General features: G+C 41.0%; 1 protein-coding gene and 1 long non-coding RNA gene across 3 annotated transcripts in view; one reads left to right on the forward strand and one right to left on the reverse strand.

Annotated features, from left to right (window-relative positions):
* Positions 1-14,427: 14,427 nt before the first annotated feature.
* On the reverse strand, positions 14,428-19,896 carry LOC139436310 (uncharacterized). Its single transcript, XR_011645565.1, has 3 exons — positions 19,547-19,896; positions 18,894-18,967; positions 14,428-15,074 (listed from the first exon to the last, which is right to left on the reverse strand). It is a non-coding gene; the product is annotated as an uncharacterized lncRNA (long non-coding RNA).
* A 155-nt stretch (positions 19,897-20,051) lies between these two features.
* The window catches only part of FLVCR1 (FLVCR choline and heme transporter 1), a 28,617-nt gene continuing 27,231 nt past the window's right edge, over positions 20,052-21,437 (forward strand). The window contains exon 1 of one of the 2 annotated variants that reach the window (XR_011645564.1): positions 20,052-20,994. Coding sequence is in view for 1 of the 2 variants with exons in the window: in XM_004470981.5 (XP_004471038.1) it covers positions 20,269-20,994 (726 nt within the window). In the remaining variant the exon portion in view is untranslated. The remainder of the gene's footprint in view (positions 20,995-21,437) is intronic. The other variant, XM_004470981.5, reaches the window with a different exon arrangement.

The raw sequence follows: 21,437 nt of genomic DNA on the forward strand, positions 1-21,437 counted from the left end.
TTCCATTGTACCTTAATTTTACACATGAAACTTTCGCAGGGACATAAATTGATGAGGAAGGAGCTCTCTAGACCTTTTTTGGTTTACTGCAATTATCTATAACAACTTTTCTCCACATCAGATTCACATTAGTTTGCTGAGAATGCAGATTTCAGGGCCCAAACTAGTGCCTAGTGCACGAGCTTGCGTGGAGGTGGAGCCTCGGATTCTATGTACACAAGAAAACAGGAATCTCTGGTCTACAGTAGAGCTTATATCAACTAACCTAATTTACTGGTGCTTGTAACTTCAGAGAGATTGCCTTTAAACTATCCCAGGGCTATAATTAAGAATCCCTTTCAAGCCCCAAAATTCTACCTAAATTTACTTATAAATCTGTTATCTATCTATTGGATGGGACTCCTACCAAGCATCTTACCTTTGGCTGGAAAATGCTTTTTCTCTGTGTGAACAAGGAGACTCAGATTGACCCAGGAGCTCCTGTCACTGTCAGGAACAGGTTCTTTGATTTTGATATGGCCAAGAGATTTATAGGCACCACTGAAATGCCTCTTTTGAACTCTCAGTATGCTGACTTGATTGCTTCTTTCCACGAAGCAGTTGGATTCACGCTTTGCATTTATCTCCTCCAAGAGACACTGTTTGTCTATTTTAAGTTTTTTAATTATTTCGTCAGTTCTGCTTATAGATGTCATTATGCTTTAAGAACCAGTCAACCAGTCAGTGATTCTTGCTGTCCTGGGAATAAATGAAAAAGTACAATGAGGTCTTGTAACATCACTTTGCCTAAGATAGTAAACTGTGTCCATTGGTTGGCCAAGTAACTTTCCAATTCCAGAAAGATACAAAATAAATATAGAGACAAGGAAGTAAATTAAACCCATAATATCAATATTTTTGTGTAAAGTTCAGAATAATCTGTGTGTGCTTATTTTAACACACAATCTCTGTGTTGGTATATTTTTAAATATTTGTGATTAGTTTCATGATTTTAAGTGGAAAGTTGTAAGATACTATGATTAAGTTTATAAACATTCTTGGAATATTTAAGTGACAGCACATTTATAAATGTAATGTTAAAATGTATACATGTTGTTGAATACTTAGGAAGATTTTGATTGTTAGAGCTGTAAATTTGTCCTTTCAGGTATTTAAAGGGCTTAGAAAAATCAGACATGTTAAATTTACAAAGGAAGTTTAAAATACTTAAAATATTTAAAAGGTTTGTATTAACTAAGTTTGTGAATGTACAGATTACTTATAGATGTTTTGGTCTTTTTAACTTGTAACCTTAATTACAAGAAAAATAAGGAAGATGGAAAAATGTAGTAAGATAAATTGAGAAGAGTTTAGCAGCAGATGTGAATTCAGCAGGAGAGAATTAAAGAACTGTGATAGAGATCAGAAGTTATTATCCTGAAGAAGCAAAGAAAGACAAAAAGATGGAAAATATGGGAGTGTTAATATGTGGAAGATACAGTGAGAAGGTCAAACCTACATGCAATGGGAAGCCCAGAAGGCAAGAATGAAACACAGGTATGTTTCTTGGAAAGATGACCGAGAAATAACCAGAACTGATTAATGATACCAATCCACAGACTCAAGAAGGTCAAAGAACACCAGTCAGGAATTTTTAAAACTCCATACACAGACTTCAACAAAATTTGAAAAAAAAAGAAAAGAAAACCTTAAAAGTAATCAGAGGGAAGCAGACATGGCTCAACTGATAGAGCATCCATCTACCATATGGAGGATCCAGGGCTCGATACCCAGGGCCTCATGACCTGTGTGGTAGGCTGGCCCACGCGCAGTGCTGCCACGCACAAGGAATGCTGGGCCATGCAGGGGCACCCCCACATAGCGGTGCCCCATGCGCGAGGAGTGCGTCCCACAAGGAGAGCAGCCCTGTGTGAAAAAAGCGCAGCCCGTTCAGGAGTGGCACTACACACATGGAGAGTCAACTCAGCAAGATGATGCAACAAAAAAGAGATGCAGTTTCCCAGTGCTGCCAGATAATGTGAGCAGACACAGAAGAACACGCAGCAAATGAACACAGACAGCAGACAATGGGAAAGGGAGAGAAATAAATAAAATCTTAAAAAAAAAAAGCAATCAGAGGGGAACAGATGCAGCGCAGTGGTTGAGTGCCTGCTTCCCACGTACGAGGTCCTGGGTTCAATCCCCAGTACTTCTTAAAAAAAAAAAAAAAGAAACCAGAGAATAAAAAGTGGGGACTAACAGCTCACATGTGAACAAGCAACAACAAACAGAAGCCAGAATAATATTTTCAATGAACTATAAGTTATACCGGTAGTAAATCAAAACATAAAAAGATGCTCAGCATCATTAATCATTAGGGAAATACAAATCAGTGCTCCAGTGAGATACTACAACCTACCACTAGTCTGCTAAAGTTAAAAAGACTGACCACCACACGTGTTGGCGAGTATGCAGAGGGCCGGGAATGCTTGTACCCTGCTGGTGAGAATGCAAAGTGGTACAACCATTTGGAAAAGTTTTGCAGTTTTTAAAAAGTTAAACATATACCCACCATGTAATCCACTTCTAGGTATTTACCCAAAAGAAGTGAAATTCTCCATACAGGTGTAAGGGGAAATGTATTTATACATAAAAAGACTTACAGATGAATATTCACCACAGTTTTACTTTTGAAAGCCCAAAACTTCTGAAATCCAAATGTTCATCAGCAGGCTAATAGATAAACAAATTGTGGTATATCCACACATGGACACTACTCAGTAAAAGAAATGAATAAACTATTGATACAACACTGACAAATCTCAAAATAAGGGTAAATGAAAAAAGACAAAAAGAATATAACCTGTATGATTCCATTCATACACAATTCTAGAAACAGAAAGTTTTCTATAGTGACAGGAAACAGATCAGTTGTTGTCTGAGAATGGGGTGGATTTGAGGGTAAGATAACGAGGGAGGGATTCCGAAGGGACCTGAAACTTTTGGAAGTGATGGATATGCTCGTTATCTGGTGATGGTTTCATGGATGTATGCATTCGTCAAAACGTATCCAATTGTACACTTTAAATGTGTACATTTTATTATATGTCAATCATACCTCAATAAAACTGTTAAAAAATAAAATTAGGATCAGCACCCAGCACATTGCCTAATATATATAGTATGGTTAATTAATATTTGTTGAGTGAATGAACAGTATATATATATATATAATTTATTAAATTAGTACCCTTGATGTTAAGACTTTTAGGTTGTTTCTACTTTTTTGCTTTGAAATTCCTTGAAGTGACAAAAACCATACAAATATACATCATCTTAAGAAAGCCACCAGAGTCATCAGTTTTTTCATTCCTAAATTATAAACCCATATGATATATTCCTATATTATTATCAAATAAAAATTTTTATTGCTGACACATTTAGTGACAAAATTCTTACAATGTAATATTAAATGAAAAAAAAATAAAGACTCAGGTAAAATACTGTTCATTCATTCAACAAATATTAATTAACCACATTATATATATTAGGGAATTGAGAAGAGGTAAATTTCAATGCTCTCTGGCTAACAAAGAAATCTTACTAGTACTTATACTTCCAGAAAACAGTTGTTCTTGAACAAAAAGAAAAGCTTTAGGGTAGAATGGAATTCTGGACTTCCCCCTACCCCTCTCCTTTCCAGAGGCATAAGGAACACTAGGATTTTCTGAAAGGTAGTAAAAAAATTGTTTCCATCAGCTATTGCCAAAGTAATTCTGCAAAAACTCAATGGCATGTTAACAATAAGCATTTCTTCTCAGGCTCAAGCATGGATTGGCTCACCTAGGCTCAGCTCACCTTTGAGCTCGGCTTTCCTGGAAGGTCTTGCTGGCCTGGCTCTTGGCTGAGGGCTGGACTTAGGTCTGCTCCCAAAATTTTAGGGCTGGGAGAAACAGAAAAGGATATTTTTCTCTAATCCAGTGTCTCAAGCAGGACCTAACTCCTATACTCATTTTGTTTCATGGAATTTTAAAGAGTTAGAAGAAAAAAAGGTAAAGTACAGAAGAAGAAAACAAGCTGATTTTACAGAACTACACTTTAATTTGGTCCTCTCTGACATGTGCAGTTTTCCCCTTTTATATTTGTTTCCTCTCTCCCTTACAATAACTTTTGGTCTTTGAACCCAGTGTGATATAAGGGCCCAATAAGAAGCAGGTGATAAACCTACCTTCGTAAAGATATGAATCCAGTGGTTTGCTCACGAATATAAAAGATCCTATACATACTTATATAAAAAACCCACTCTGAAGTTTTAACCCTTGGGAATTCAAGTGATTTAAATAAACATTTCTTTAGGCAAGATGTCGATTGCAGAAGGAAAAGGGAAAATACCTTTCCAACACTGTACCTAGAAAATTTGAATTTTAAAGACGACAAAATATTTTAAAAACTCAATTAACATTAAAGAATTTGATAGGTGTTACAACCCATCTCCTGAAGGGCACGAGATGGTGTGGCCTTGGTACCAAAGAACACACCTGGCATTTACTGGGACTTACGAACAGAAGAGAATCTTTGACGGAGGCTGGTCAAGAATGAATGAAGTTAGAGCTCGGCAAAGAGATGAGAAAATGAGGGGTATTATGTAAGCGGTTTTAGAACAAGGACTTTCCATAGGGTGGAAGAACAGAGCTCCTGCTGGGGTCACCTGAGGCCCACACATAGGGTCTGGGGATGTTTTCACTATGCTTGTAGGAAGGCCATTTACTAAGGACGTTTACCAAGGACGTTACTGCTTTGGGAAGATTTTCCTTATGACACTATCCACACATTCTCTCCCCTCCAGGGAGGGTTATTGACCTTTAACCTATGCCTATGTCATGCAGGCGGCTGTGTGCTGAGAACTTGGGGGGGGTGTCTTGGGTCCCCACAATAGGCCTCAATAGTGCTAGCCGTATTTCAATTACTTATCCAGTGTAATGGAAATCAAGAATAAAATGAATGAAAAGAATCTACAAATGATTCAAATACCTCATTTTTGGCACTAATTTCAACTTCCGTCACTAATTCATCAGAAATTAAACTTTTTGAATTCCATCTTCTTTAATACTGCCACCAATTATCCTCTCTGGGGGATGTACAAATGAAAACCAATGAGAATGTAAATAAAGGAGAAGAACACGAAACAAGGTAATTATCTCTTGTGTTCTTTTGAGTTAATTTACATTTTGCTGAAAGCCCATTATTTAAGTTTATTGCAAATGAAATTTAGATGTTAGTTAAAAGTTTACTGGGAAGATCACAAAATTCAAACTTTTACTACATAACACCTGAAAACTGGAGCAAACTAGTTATCACAGCAAATAGAGTCTGGTGAAAGAGCAAGGATTTTGGAGTTAGGAAGATTTGTTCAACTCCTGGCTATGCAGCTACTAATTGTATGACCTTGGTTAAGTTATTTACTTGCTCTGGGCCTCAGTTTCTTCATAAGTCAAACACCCAAGTCACAACGTCATAAGGATTTAATAAGCAAGAACATATTGAGAGCTTAATACAGCCAACCCAAAAAAACAGTAGCTTTATATATTAACTAGGAACTAAAAAATAGATAACTTTTTGTTCAATTTTAAAGTAGTAATTTTTGCCCCTCTAGTTACCGATCTATTTATTTGTTGTGTGATCAAGACTGGCTACACAATTTGGAGGTCCAGTGCCAAAATGAAAATGCAGGGACCCTTGTTAAGAAATTACTGAGCATTTCAAGACAGCGGCAGCAGAGAGGTAAATCAAGAGCAAGAGCCCTCTGAGCGGGGGGCTCTGTGTGACTGCTGGGTTGCACGCCCATGAAGCTGACCCTCCCTCTGTGTGACAAGGAACAGGTTCATGTCCATGGCTAATTCACTTAATTTTATAATTTCTCATGGAGATAATAATGTGCCCAACCAGTGATTTTAAAAGGGCTTTGAAATTAAGCATATATCTATATATATATATGTACATATATATATAGAGAGAGAAAGGTATTTTTTCTACAGGAATAGTACTATGAATCACCTTTAACAGACAGCAACCCAGAGCCTATGTGAAGTCCACTGGTAGGGATCAGCCCACCTGTGATGCTACCGTGGTAATGGAATGTCCTCATCCGTGCCATTCCAGCCTTGCTCCATTCATACAACTCTAGTTAGAGGTAGTTCTGGAGTCAAAAAGACCATTTACTCATCAACCACGTGTCCTTAGATAAATTATTCAAACGTTCTCTTTATATATATATATATATATATATATATAATAATTTATTTTTATTTTCATTTTGAAATTATTTCAAGTTTGCAGAGACAATACCAAGAATTCCCATATTCCATTACCCAGCAATCACTAACATCAACACCCACCGTAACCACAATATAGTTACTGAAACTAAGAAATTAACATCACTTCAGTGCTATTAACTGCTCTCCAGACCTTATTCCCATTTTGCCAATTGTCCCACTTATGTCAGGTCCAGGACTGAATCCTGAATCCTGCATTGTGTGTAGTCTCCTCCAGCCTGGGATGCTTCCTCTGTCTTTCTTTATCTTTCATAATCTTGACACTTGTATTACTCAGCCAAAGGGGTGCTGACGCAAAATACCAAAAATGTGTTGGCTTTTATAAAGGGTATTTATTTGGGGTAGAAGCTAGTTACTAGGCCATAAAGCATAAGTTACTTCCCTCACCAAAGTCTATTTGGAGCAAGATGGCTGCCAGGGTCCATGAGGGTTCAGGCTTCCTGGGTTCCTATGTTCCTGGGGCTTGCTTTTCTCTGGGTTCAAGGTTCCTTCCTTCCTGGGGCTGGCTTCTCTTTCCTCTGGGTGCTGACTTCCCAGGTCTTCAGCATCAAACTCTAACACCAGAAATCCCTAACTTTGTTTTTCACCATGCCCCACCAAGGGGTGGGGACGCAATACCCTAATCATAACTCAATCATGCCCAGGTACAGATCAAATTACAAGCATAATCCAATATTTCTTTTTGGAATTCATCAATTATACCAAACTGCTACACCCCATTTCCCTGTCCTTGCTCTAGTTTGCAATACATTCCAAACCTTACCAAGGTCTTGCTTCATTCCCACTCTAAAGTTAAGGGATATAGTATGAGGCGTGTGCTATTGTGGGCAACTAGGTAAAACTGAATTTAAACTAGGCAAAAAGGAATTTAAAATGGAATTTAAGGTGTTTAGTTACATGGTGGGGGGCAGGGGAGATACTAACAGTTCTATCAAGGTCAGAAGAGAAAGAGGTCTCTAGCGGCTTCAGTCTAAACCTCAGCAAGGACGTGAGAATTGAGATGATTTGGGCCATGAAAGATAGGTAGGATTTGCTTAAGTGGAGAGAAGATGGGAGGGCAGGTTACAAGCAAGACTGCAAGATAAATACACAAGTGGAATACTGAAGGGGCGTGTATCGGAAGCCATGACATGTGAAAAAGCAAAAATGTTGCATGCCGAACTTTTGAAAAACAAACCAGAACCAAGTGATTGAGCATGTTGAAGTTTTTAAGGCCAGCCTTAGCTGGTTTGATAATTTAATAAAGAGGACCACCATGAATTCAGCATGGAAGAATTTGTGGCCAGAAGCTGTGACTCAGACACACTTCCAAGAGTTTGAGGCTGAGCCTGCCGGTACAGAAGATATAGTTGTGTATCTTTGGGCCAATCCATGGGTCTGGAGGTCGGTGCTGCTGATGTTGAGGAGTTAGTGGAGAAACATCGTGAAGAGCTCAGCACGGAGGAGCTGCAGGAACTACAGAATGAGCAGCAAAGAGAGATTTCTTCAGGTGAGGAGGAGATAAGGGAGGATGTCTCCAGTTCCTTGATAAAAGAAATGTGTCCAAAATGGGCAGAAGCACAAAACTTTGTGGAGAAGTACCATACGGACAAAGCTCTGACAAGCAGAAATGTAAACTTATTGAATGCCCAAACAACTTCACATTTTCAAGTAATTCTGAAAATAAGACAGAAGCAATCCTCACTGGATAAGTTTTAATGAAGGTGACAAAGAGTGTGTCAGAGCCTATGGTGTAAGTTGAAAAAAAGCAGAAAAGAGGAAGAACACCTGAAGTACAAGTGTCCGATGTTCTACTGGAGGGGGACTCTCCTTCCAAGCAACACTCCATGTAACCTCTCCTCCTCTCCACTCTTCTCCTATCATCCCATTGAGCCATGGACTCTTCTTAGTACAGGCAAAGGGATTTATTTTATTTAAGTATTTATTAATTTTTAGGTTTATTTCTCATGTAAAATAATGATATACAACCCTATCTTTTTACATATCGTCTTAAAAATGTGCATTGTCTTTGGTTTGGGAATGTACTAAATTTATTTACATTATTCCTTATGGGAAAATTTGTTTGGGGTACTTGTTACTTGTCATGCCTCCTGGAACCAATTAACGATGAGTAACTAGATACCACTGTAACAACTTTGGTATAAGAGCTTGGTAAAATAAAAGATTCAAAATGAACAATGTTAATAATTCAAATAGTGATTTAAAAGCAAACACCATGTTTCTCTCACCTCCGCCCAGCAGAAAAGCCTACCTTAATATTAACAAACAAATAAAACAAAACTCAAATGACAGTGTTTGGGAGTAGGGGAGCACAAGGGATGAAAGTGTGAACCAGAATCTCTGGTTATCTTACTTCTTCTTCTTCAAATTAGGCATTCTTAATCTCACCGTCTTTAGGACCAAGATACCAACTAGCTAATCTAATACATTAATTCATGTCAAAAGGAGTAGAAGCAAGACACACTATGGATAATTTCATTGTGACATGACATTGGCTATACTTAAATCACTAAGTAGGTGCATTTTTAAGCCAGAAAGGAAATGTAGGACCTGCTTTGGCAATTCTTGGATATTTTTTATTAATAGGAAAGGAGGCTCTGCCTGATGCAAAATTAAATCCCTAGCAAATTTATACAAAAATGTACCCACGGGAGGATTCTGACTTACAGCTTCCTCTACCCCTCCATTCCCAACTTAATCTTTTCAAAGAGTAGAACAGCATAGCCTCAGCCTCTCAAGTGAACAGAGCATGGAAATGTGGGTGCAAGATGAAGGCAAGATTGCTGGGATCTTCCTCTCTGCCCATGAAATACCATGGATTGTACATCTGGTAGCACTGTTCTGGTTTGCATTTTAGATTGTGGGAAACCTTTGCTCCAGAACAGCCACATCACTCCTAACAGCATCGTGGACCTTGGCTCCTGGGTGCTGTTCAGATCTCATATTGCTGAAGTGTTCCTTCTTCAAATCTCGTCCACACTCGACACTCCACACCCATAATGTGGCTCAGGCTCATCTTGACTCCCCCCAAGTGATGCTGCCCGTAGTGTCATCTTTGACAGAGATTAAGGTTCATGTTATATTATACATCCATACAAAGGATATAAACTATGACTCATGCCTAAACTGGCTAATAATAATCTAGAAATGAGAGGAGGCAAAGTTCAGAGATTAGAATTATATGGGAAGTGGATTTGGCTCAACTGACAGACCATCTGCCTACCATATGGAAGGTCCAGGGTTCAAACCCAAGACCTCCTGATCCATGTGGTGAGCTGGCCCACGAGCAGAGCTGATGCATGCAAGGAATGCTGTGCCATGCAGGGGTATCACCCATGTAGGGGAGCCCCATGCAAAAGGAGTGCACCCTGCAAGGAGAGCCACCCTGCATGAAAAAAGCGCAGCCTGCCCAGGTGTGGTGCTGCACACACAGAGAGCTGACACAGCAAGATGATGTAACAAAAAGAGACAAAGATTCTGGGTGCCCCTGACAAGAATGCAAGTGGACACAGAAGAACACACAGCGAATGGACCCAGAGAGCAGACAACAAGGTGGGGGGAAGGGGAGAGAAATAAATAAAAAATCTTAAAAAAAAGTATTATATTGCAAAGAGATACTGTTGTGCTTTCCACTTTCTGTACTCCATTCTTTACGTTATGAAGCTTTGTTAAAATAGGCATATGAATTTTGTATAATCCCTATTTTGGAAATATCTTATTTGCTTTGGAGGAGTTCTGGGAAGATGACCTTGGAGAAAGCAGGCAGCCCTCAACTTTCTCACTAAAACAATGGAGAAAGGAGCAAAAGCTGTTCAAGAGACCTGTTTTGGAGGGGGGTCAGAAGACCAGGACAGTGCTGCGCAACTCTCAGGAGGGTGAGGGACAGAGAGATGAAGAATCCAACAACAAATGTGAGTTACCAAACCCCTGTGGCAGCTGGGAAGGGCTCCCACTCCCCACCCTCAAGACATTAAGCCTGGATAAAACCCCTGGCTAACTGCAGCCAAATAAGAGGCAGAACAGTGGTCTTCCTTTCGGTCAGCTCTTACAAGGAAAAACGTAGGGTGTGTCAGAGGGCTTCTCTTCAGTGAACTCGGCAAGCAGAGTCCGCTTTGAATCTTGAGTCTGGCCAGACCAGAAACACTGGAAAGCAGAGGTTGAAAGACATACTTCCATGGAAAGGGTCACCTATGAGAGCCATCTGCTGGCTGGCCAGGAAATTGCTAGGAGAAAAACTGCTTTTAGGTCTCTCTTTAGTCCCATCCCGGAGAAAATCTGCACAATGTTAGTGATAACTTTTTTTTTTTTTAAGATTTATTTATTTATTTAATTCCCCTCCCCTCCCCCGGTTGTTTGTTTTCTGTGTCTTTTTGCTGCGTCTTGTTTCTTTGTCCGCTTCTGTTGTCGTCAGCAGCACGGGAAGTGTGGGTGGCGCCATTCCTGGGCAGGCTGCTCCCTCCTTCGCGCTGGGCGGCTCTCCTTATGGGTGCACTCCTTGTGCGTGGGGCTCCCCTACGCGGGGGACACCCCTGGGTGGCACGGCACTCCTTGTGCGCATCAGCACTGCACATGGGCCAGCTCCACACGGGTCAAGGAGGCCCGGGGCTTGAACCCCGGGCCTCCCAGGTGGTAGACGGACGCCCTAACCACTGGGCCAAAGTCCGTTTCCCTGTTAGTGATAACTTATGCTGGGGAATTTTAAAGACTTAGAATAAGTTGAACCCAAATGAAGGAAGAACTGAAAGTGAAAAAAAACAAAAAAACAAAAAACACCAGGCAAGATAAAATGACCATCAGAGTAAATTCACCAACATATTCAGATGCCTAGACATCTGCAAAAAATTACATACTGGGAAATAGGAAGAGATGGCCCACGCAAAGGAACAAACCAAATATCCTGATGAGATACAGGATATAAGACAACTGACCAATGATAATCACACAAATCTCCTAAATCAATTCATAGAACTGAAGAGAAATATGATGAAAGAGATAATGGATATTAAGAAGACACTGGGTGAGCATAAAGAACAATCTGAAGGCCTGCAAAGAAAAGTAACAGAGTTTATGGGAATGAAAGACACAATAGATGAGATAAAAAATACATTAAAGGGGGAAGAGGCTGTGGCTCAATTAGTTGTCTACCATATGGGAGGCTCTGGGTTTGCATCCCAGGGCCTCCTTGTGAAGGAAAAGCTGGCCCATGCACCACGGAGAGCTGACAGCCCTTACACCGTAGAGAGCTGGCACAGCAAGATGACACAACAAAAGGGAGACAAGCAAATACAGAAAAAACGCACAGCAAATGGAGACAGAGAAAAGACAGCAAAAGAAAAGGAGCAAACAGCAAGGGGGGGGGGAATAAATAAGTAAATAATCTTAAAAAAAATACATTAAAGGGGAGCTGATGGGACTCAAGCAATTGAATCCCCACCTCCTGCATGGGAGGTCCTGGGTTTGGTTCCTGGTGCCTCTTGAAAAAACAAAAACAAGCAAAACAAATGATAAAACCAACTAAGGAGGCTGATGTCACTCAGTGGTTGAGTAACAGCTTCCACATACGAGGTCCTGCGTTGGATCCCCAGCCCCCCGTACCTCAAAAAAAAAGAAATTAGGGGCCCATAACAGAAGATCTGAATTGCTCAAAGACAGAATTAGTGATTTCAAGGACAGACACATCCAAACTGGAAAAGACAGAAGAAGAGAAGGAGAAAAGTATGGAGAAAATGGAACAGGGTCTCAGGAAAGAGCATGACAATGTGAAGCAAACAAACATACATGTTATCAGTGTCCCAGAAGGAGAAGAGAATGGAAAAGGAGCAGAAAGAGTGTTTGAAGAAATAATGACCAAAAACTTCCCAATCCTTATGAAATGGTTATGAAAGACATAAATATCAATATCCGAGAAGAACAACACACCCCCAACAGAATAAACCTGAATAGACTTACTCCAAGATACCTACTATTCAGAATGACAGATATCAGAGATAAAGAGAGGATTCTGAAAGCAGCAAGAGGAACGCAAAACATCACATACAAGGAAACCTCAATAAGATTAAGTGCCAACTTCTCATCAGAAACCATGGAGGTGAGAAGAAAGTGGTATGGTATATTTAAGGTACTGAAAGAGAAAACTGCCAGCCAAGACTTCTGTATCCAGTGAAACTGTCCTTCAAAAATGACAAAGAAAAACTGAGAGAGTACGTTACCAAAAGACCAGAATTACAACAGATACTAAAGGAACTTCTGCAGGTTTAAAGTAAAACCAAGGGTGAGAGACTTGGAGAAGAGTATAGAAATAAAGATTATTAGGATGGTAAAGTAAATGGTAAAAATATAGACAATAGTAAGATATGACAATGGAAAACCAAAGGACAAAATAGACAAAGTATGTAATGCTTTTATAGTAATAACAGTGAATGTTAATGGTTTGAACTCCCTAATCGAAAGACAAAGACTGATAGAATGGGTAAAAAAAATATGAGCCATCTATATGCTGTCTATAAGAGACTTATATCAGAAGTAATGACACAACCAGATTGAAAGTGAAAGGTTGGAAAAAGATATTCCACACAAATATTAACCAAAAAAGAGCTAGAGTAGTGATGCTAATATTGGACTAAATAGATTTGAAATGGAAAATGGCTATAAGGGATGAAGAAAGTAATCATATATTAATAAAAGGGGCAATTCACCAAGAAGAAATAGCTATAATATTTATGCACCTAACCTGGGTGTCCCAAGAACCATGAGACACACACTGGCCTCCATACTCTACTTGCTGATATGATCTTATATCTATTGAAGCATCCATACACTACTTGCAGTAGTAGAGAGAACATCTGGACAGAGGGTAAAAAAAGAAAGAACTCAAAAAATATGAGAAATGAACTAGACCTAACAGATATTCATAGAGCATTATACCTCAAAACAGCAGGATACACATTCTTTTCAAGCAATCCTGGATTGTTCTCCAAGACAGACTATATGCTGGATCATAAGACAGGTCTCAATAAATTTAAAAGAACTGAAATTATATGAAACACTTTCTCTGATTAATAACAGAATGAAGTTGGATAACAATAATGACAAAAATGAGAAAATTCATAAATATATGGAGATTAAACAACACACTTTTAAATAACCAGTGGGTCAAAGAAGAAATTGCAGGAGACTTCAGTAAGTATCTTGAGATGAATGAAAAAGAGAATACAACATATCATAACCTATGGGACACTGCAAAGGCAGTGTTGAGAGGAAAATTTATAACCCTCACTGCTTGCATTTAAAAAGAAAGAGCAAAAAATTGAAGATCTAACTGCACACCTGGAGAAACTAGAAAATGAAAGCAAACTAACCCCAAACCAATTTTAAGGAAAGAAATGAAATAAAAAACAAAACAAAACAAAAAAACACAATAGAACCAACAAAACCAAAAGTTGGTTCTTTGAGAAGATCAACAAAATCAACACACAATGGAGTATTATGCAGTTTTAAGAAGAAATGAAGTTGTGAAGTATATGATAACATGGATAAACCTGGAGGACATTATATTGAATGAAGCAAGCCAGACACAAAAGGACAAATGCTCTATGATTACACTATTATGAACTAAATATATTGTATAAATTCATGGAGTTAATTATTAGAATATTGGCCACCAGAAAATAGAATAAAGTTAAAAAATGGATAGCTGAGGGTTAATCTGTGCAGAATTGGTAAAAAAAACAGTTGTTTGTAAATCTTTGGAAACGAATAGAAATGGTGAAAGCACATTACAGTGTTTGTAACTAGCAGAGCTATTATATGGGTGTATTAGCCAGGGTTCTCTAGGGAAACAGAATCAATGAGAGATTTTTTTTTTTTTTTTTCACTTTGAGAAAGTCCTTCATTGCTTTTCTTACTCAACATTCACATCTATTTATGCACATATATGTATTTTTTTTCCTGCCTTTCAAGTTTGTTTTTCATTTGTTTTTTTTTTGTTTGTTTGGTTTTTTTTTTAATATTTATTTATTATTATTATTATTTTTTAATTACATTAAAAAAAATATATGAGGTCCCATTCAACCCCACCGCCAATGAGAGATTATCTGTTGTTAGTAAGAGATTTTTTTTTTAAAGATTTATTTATTTATTTAATTCCCCCCCCACCTCCCCTGGTTGTCTGTTCTCTGTGTCTATTTGCTGCGTCTTGTTTCTTTGTCCGCTTCTGTTGTCGTCAGCGGCATGGGAAGTGTGGGCGGCGCCATTCCTGGGCAGGCTGCACTTTCTTTCCCGCTGGGCGGCTCTCCTTACAGGGCACACTCCTTGCGCGTGGGGCTCCCCTAAGTGGGGGACACCCCTGCCTGGCAGGGCACTCCTTGTGCGCCTCAGCACTGCGCATGGGCCAGCTCCACACGGGTCAAGGAGGCCCGGGGTTTGAACTGTGGACCTCCCATGTGGTAGACGGACGCCCTAACCACTGGACCAAGTCCGTTTCCCAGTAAGAGATTTTTATCAGAGTCTCTCATGTGCCCGTGAGGATGTACAAGTCCAGGTTCCACAGACAGGCTGCAACCAGGGGCTCTAATGAAAGTCCAATGAAGGTCCTTGATGAGTTCTGGGAGATGTTGGCTGTCCAAAGACAAGCTGCAAAATTCTTACTCAGTGCTGGAATCACTTCCCCTTTTAAGGCATTCAACTGACTGGATAAAGCATCAATCATTGCTGATGGCAATCTTCCTGATGGATGTAATTGTAATCAGCTCTCTATGATTACCACTGCAATAAAGTCAATGGTGACTAAAGTCCATAAATGCGCTTATATTACAGTTAGCCCAGTGCTTCCTTGACCAAACAACTGGGCACAATTACCTGGCCGAGTTGACACATAGCCTAACCATCACAATGGGTATGAGAATGGATGAAAGGGAAAGTCTAAGGTCATGAATATTACTAGAAAGAAAGCTAAAAAATGTAACATGGGACTATATAACATAGTGAAATCTTACATGAAATACAAATATGGGTGATGTTGCATATATACCTGTTTTCACAAAATATAAATACAAATAAACTAGAAAGACAGAAACAGAATAGCACTCTGTATGACAAGGGAAGCATAGAGAGATTGAGAGGTGAAGAGAGATTTTTTGTTTATTGTTGTTATTATTATAATAATGAACTTGCTCTGATAATGACTGAAGTGAAGAATGTACAACTATGTGATTATACTAAATTCTACTCATTGCATACTTCGGATGGATTTATGATTAATAAGTATCTATAAAATTGGTTTGTTTAAAAAATGGTTTTGAGAATACAAATATAGGAATTGACAATAATGGTTATAGATATCAATTACTGAGTTTAACTACAGGCCTGGCCCTTTTTAAGTTCTTTAGTTCATTAACCAGTTATTCCTCACAACAGTATCATGAGACTGGTGTCTTCATCTTACAGTTGAGGAACCAAGGCACAGCATAGCTAGTCCAAGGTCATGCAGCTAGTACATGAAAGAGCTAGGATTTGAACCCAAGCCATCTGGTTCTAGAGCCTTAACCCTTAATCATTACATCAGATTATCTTATTAACCAAAACTAAGAATGCCAATCATGTGCCAGGCATTGTTCACTTACTTAATCCTCCTACAACTCTCTGATGCACATACTTGCCCAAGCTTCCACAGCTAGTGGATACTGAAACTGGGATTCAAACCCAAGCAGACTGACTGGATCTGATGTTCCTCCCTACTCCTCTAGACCCCTTCAGCTGTACACTCCGTGTAGAAGGCAGTGACGTCAGATAAAGAGCTTTGTCACATGCAGGGAAAGCAATATAATAAGAAAAGCAAGAGAAGAGCAGGTACCAGCCAGTAAAAATGTGGAGCAGATTGGCTCTCCAGGAAATCCAGAGAGCTGCCACTCAAATCTTCTCGCAGAGGACATAAGGAAGATAAATTATCTCTAAGCAGAGGTAGAACCTAAATAACCAGAAAGAATGCTGTCCCCAAAGGAGTCGATTCTCAGGAAATTGCCATTCAGAGAGGAAAGCTATCTTTCAGATTGGCAGATTTTCTTCAACTCTCACTAGGTAATGGGGAAGTGAGATCTAATGTATTCTGCCAGTTACAAGTTTCAGGAAGGGGGAAGGAAATCTGCAGGTCCCTAACTGTTTACTGTGAACATCTGGAATGGAGCTAGCACCAGGGCAAACACAGAAAGTTTCCTTTAAAATTCTACCCTTTGACAGCACGACTCTGTGATGAAAATGAGAGCCACTGAGCGGATACTTTGAATGGATTGTACAAAGCATGGGACTATATAACACATGGAATCCAGAACAAATATGAGAACATTCTCTCATGTACTATTACAAACATATAATACAAATACAGAATATTAATAATAGAGTGAATTGCGGGAAAATATACCAAATGTAAGATATGGGCGATAGTTAAAAATATTTTGATGATGCTCTTTCATAGTTTGTAATAAATGTTTCACAACAATGCAAGGTGTTGGTTGTGGGTGATGTATAGGAGCCCTGTACAATGATGTACATGTTTGTTTTGTAAAGTTTACTATAAACTTATTGTTTACGTATGTTCATATATGAATGATATAATTCAATAAATTTTTAAAAAATTCTACCCTTTTGATTTTATTTTTAGAAAAATGTTATATGCCACAGAAGCAAAGAAATTTCCTTATCAGCTATACTGTTTTACCGAGGCTTCTCTGAAGTTACATGCAGCCTGCTATAAGTCAAAGTCTTATCTTCAGAAAAAAGAGAGAGAGAGATAGAGAGGAGAAGAAGGGGGGGGGGGAAGGGGAGGAAGAGAAGGAAGAGGAGGAGGAGGAGGAGGACAAGCACTTTGCCCAAGAAGCAAGGGAAGTATACAATTTATGCTCTACCTGTCAATTAGCATACCCTGGTAAGAAGGTAAAGATGGGATATGGTCAGGGTGTCCTGACAGATAGGGCCTTTTGAATATCTTGAAAGTTATATAGCTAGATAGTTCTATAGGATATAAATGAATCCTTGTTGCCATAGGTATGTTTTCTGGGTAGAAAGAGGCCCACACAGCAGCTAACAATATATTAAACTTTCCTTCTGGGGAAGTTCTGCTACTTTCTCAAATAAGATGGAAAAAAAATCTCTGGAATATATTTTATAAGCCTTGCCTAATAAAAGAAAACAGGCCAATAAGCTAAGCTCTCAATCTTAATGTGTGTACTTATGAACCTTATTCCTATAATAATTAAACTAAGTCTAATTATATAATTCATGCCTAATAGTTGCCTCCTGAAAACCTCCTTGTTACTTAAGTGTGGCCTCTTCCTAAGCCAAACTCTGCAAATAGACTTACTACCTTCCCCCCACATGGGATATGTCCCTCAGGGATAAGCTTCTCTGGCACAAATGTGATTATTACCAAGCTTTAATCAGAGAAGCATTTGGAGAAAGACCTTGATCAAAAGGGGTAAATATTAAATATAAATAGTTTTTATAGCTAAGAGATTTCAATGTGAGTCGAGAGGTCATTCCGGAGGTTACACTTATGCAGGTCTCATCCAGACTTCACAAACTACCACAGTTAACAAAGCTTCAAACAAAAGTGCTCCTGAGGGCTCTAGGGGCATCCAGACACCATAGGCAAGCCGCACAGTCTCATGAAATTAACATCCTTTCAGCAGGCCCTATCTGGGAATATATGAAAATCTATTTCCCCAATATAACATAGCTCTATTCACTTATAAATCTCCTGATCATGATCTTCTACTTCTTTTATCAATGTACGTGTTAAGTATATTTCTCAGAGACTTAAATCTTTGGATAGCTCATCTGCCGGTGGAGCTGAAACCCAGCAGATATACAGCCAACTCCTACTCTCCACTTCTTCAGGCTTGACCTGGACAACTAACAGAGCAGTGATGATAGACCAACCCCAGCCCCAAAGCAAGAAGGACATTTAACTGAAGGCAAAACAATTCCATTCCTCTGCCCCATAATATCCATGACCCTTCTCAGCCTGAAGCAGTCAGAGTGGACATTGTCCCAAATCCCTCAAGACTAAGAAATGAACAAAAATAAGGGGGGAGTGTAACCACTGACCAAAACAGATTTACTGTTATTGTAGTTATTATTTTGTGTTAACTGAGCATTATGTAAGATTGATATGAAAAATAAATTTTTTTAAAAGTCTACCCATTGGATTCCCACTCTGAGCCGCTTTTTCTGGACTATATCGAAGGTTTCATGGTACCTGAAGGTATAAAAAACTCCTCTAGATTTGAATAATAACAAACTGTACTGAACATTAAGCAATGTGTGTTTTTTTTTTCAGAAATCCATAAAATAAAGTTCTTAAGACTGAAGACCTTTGATTTCTACATTTAGTCATTTCTTTGTTCATGTAAAGAACATCTCTCAGTAATCTAAAATAACGTCTAAATCAATGTTAGAAAATCACCTTTCGGGGGGAAATTACCAGATTTTTGAAAATTCATTTATAAAGCAAGTAATTATTTAAAATATCAATAGTAATATAGTACTCATCAGATTTATTTATTCAGTAAATATTTATTAATCACCTACCTTGTTCCAGGTACTGTTCTGGTGCAGGGAAAAGGCAACAAAACTCTCAGCCCTGTCCTCATGGAGCTTACAATCTAGTGGGGAAAAGAAAATAGCCACACACACAAAAATGGCAAAATATAACACAGTTTAGATGGTGATAAATGCTAAGAAGAAAAAACAGAGAAGAGGGATAGATGAGGGAGGGGAATGTGTGTGGCAATTTATACCGGATGGCCAAGGAAAACATTATTATAATGTTCACATTCCTTGACACTTAAAACTAAATAGCATTTTACCTGAGGTGCCTGATATATTTTTATACAGGACCAAACTACTACTATAACAAGCAATAAAGAAAGGAGCACAGGGTTTTAGGGTTCTGGATAGCGGCACCTTTTAAGATTAAATCCATAGTGAGAACTCCTATCTATATCCTTAGCTCTGCTTTCACTTTAATAATGAATATTTGGGTCTCTTTGTCCAATATACTTTCCCAAGGAGTAGTAAGGCTGCCTTTTTATTTAGTCCAAGAAGACCTTCCAGGAGCTGCTTATGCTATTCCCTCGGGCCCGACAACAATGTCAAAGCAAATTTGGCACCTGGAACCCATTGCACGTGAGTGTCCAGTAATATTTCAGGTGTTGGAAGAATGTACAGCGACCCGGACTCACTCAAGACAGCGGGTTGGGGGTGGGGGAATTCCACCTTCAGAGGGGCAGATTTCTGACGAAATCTCTTTATTTGGATTGGAAGGCTTTCCGGCGTTTTTTTTTTTCTGCGGTGACAGCACCAATTTACGAAACGTGTTTACGTCTGCTTTAAAGGTAAGGCCCGACCTTGTCGGGCAGCTGTTCTCGGGCGGAGAGGCCAAATTCGCCCTCCGCCTGCGTCTAAAACGGACGGCGCCCTCCGGGAGCATCTCTAGCTGGCGAGGGCGATGCCTGCCGCTTTGTCCGACGGTGGTTTTCCCGCCCCCTGGGTCCCACTCCCGCGCTACCCAGACCGCCCGCCGCCAGCCGACCTCGCGTGCGGAGCACTCGGCCCCGCCCGCCGGCTTCGGCGAAAAGCGCGACCGCACCACCTCACGGAAGCTCCTTGGATTGGCTGCCGCGCCGGGCGAGGGCGCCGCTGATTGGCTGGCGGGCCGCCGGGGCGGGGATCTGCGCTCCCCGGCGGGGCCTGACGCGGGCGCGGGGCGCCGCGGGAGGACGTCTTTGCCCGCTGACCCCGGCGGCCAAGTGCGCTTAGCCGCGTTGGCGCGGCTGACCCGCTCAGCGGGCCTGGGTTAGGGGCGGGCCGCAGGGAGGGTTCGGGGCGGGGGCTCGCGCAGGTCGGGAGGTGCAGGGCTGGGGACGAGGTCGGGGGCGCGAGGTGGCGCCGGAGGCCCAGGGACATGGCGCGACCAGACGATGAGGAGGACACGGCGGCGGTGCCCGGGCTCCCGCACGCGAACGGATACGTGTCGGTCGTGGGGGCCGCGCGCCCCGGGGAGGCGAGCTCACAGCCGCAGGACCGGCCCAAAGCCGGCTGCCTGGCCCTGAACGGGGGCCCTCGGGACAGCTCCGGGGCCCTGGGCGATCCTCAGACTCTGCTGGCCGCGGAGGAGGAGACCCAGGCCCGGCTGCTGCCCACAGAGCCCGGGGAGGAGAGCCCCGGGGCCGAGCGCCCCCCACTGCCCAGGACGGCGCTGTCCGCGCGGCGCTTCTTGGTGCTGCTGATCTTCAGCCTGTACTCGCTGGTGAACGCCTTTCAGTGGATCCAGTACAGCATCATCAGCAACGTCTTCGAGGGCTTCTACGGCGTCTCCTCCTTGCACATCGACTGGCTGTCCATGGTGTACATGCTGGCCTACGTGCCCCTCATCTTCCCGGCCACCTGGCTGCTGGACACCAGAGGCCTGCGGCTCACCGCCCTGCTGGGCTCCGGCCTCAACTGCCTGGGCGCCTGGGTCAAGTGCGGCAGCGTGCAGCAGCATCTCTTCTGGGTCACCATGGTGGGCCAGAGCCTGTGCTCCGTGGCGCAGGTGTTCATCCTGGGGTTACCCTCCCGCATCGCTTCTGTATGGTTCGGGCCCAAGGAGGTGTCCACAGCTTGTGCCACCGCCGTGCTGGGCAACCAGGTAAAGACTGGGGCTATATATAGGAGGAAACGGCCTAGGCCCTGTGAGCTAGGCATACACATGGACCTCAGGAGACATTCGGTGAGCACACGAGGTAGAGGAAACGAGTAGACCTAAGGTATATATGGCAGTCTGGAATTAAAAAGGGTTTTGAACTTTCTGAGGAAAGCACTTTAAAAAAACCAGTTTAAAGTACGCTCCTTGTGATCTTGCTTTGGAAGTTACCTATAAAATAAGTAACTGTATTGGCCCTTAGATGCCTAACCTCAGAAAACTTGGCAGTGCCGAATGAACGAGACTTGGGTAGCTTTTAGTTTTTGTTACTAGCATATTTGCCAAAGGCAGGTGTTGGTTTCTGCCGAATTTGTTTCCATTTTGACTGATGTCATTGTGACCAGCCAGCCCCTGTTTAATTCTGTGTATTAGCTGTCAGCACAGTGGCT

The sequence above is a fragment of the Dasypus novemcinctus genome, chromosome 13, assembly GCF_030445035.2.
Source record: "Dasypus novemcinctus isolate mDasNov1 chromosome 13, mDasNov1.1.hap2, whole genome shotgun sequence".
Taxonomy (NCBI): domain Eukaryota; kingdom Metazoa; phylum Chordata; class Mammalia; order Cingulata; family Dasypodidae; genus Dasypus; species Dasypus novemcinctus.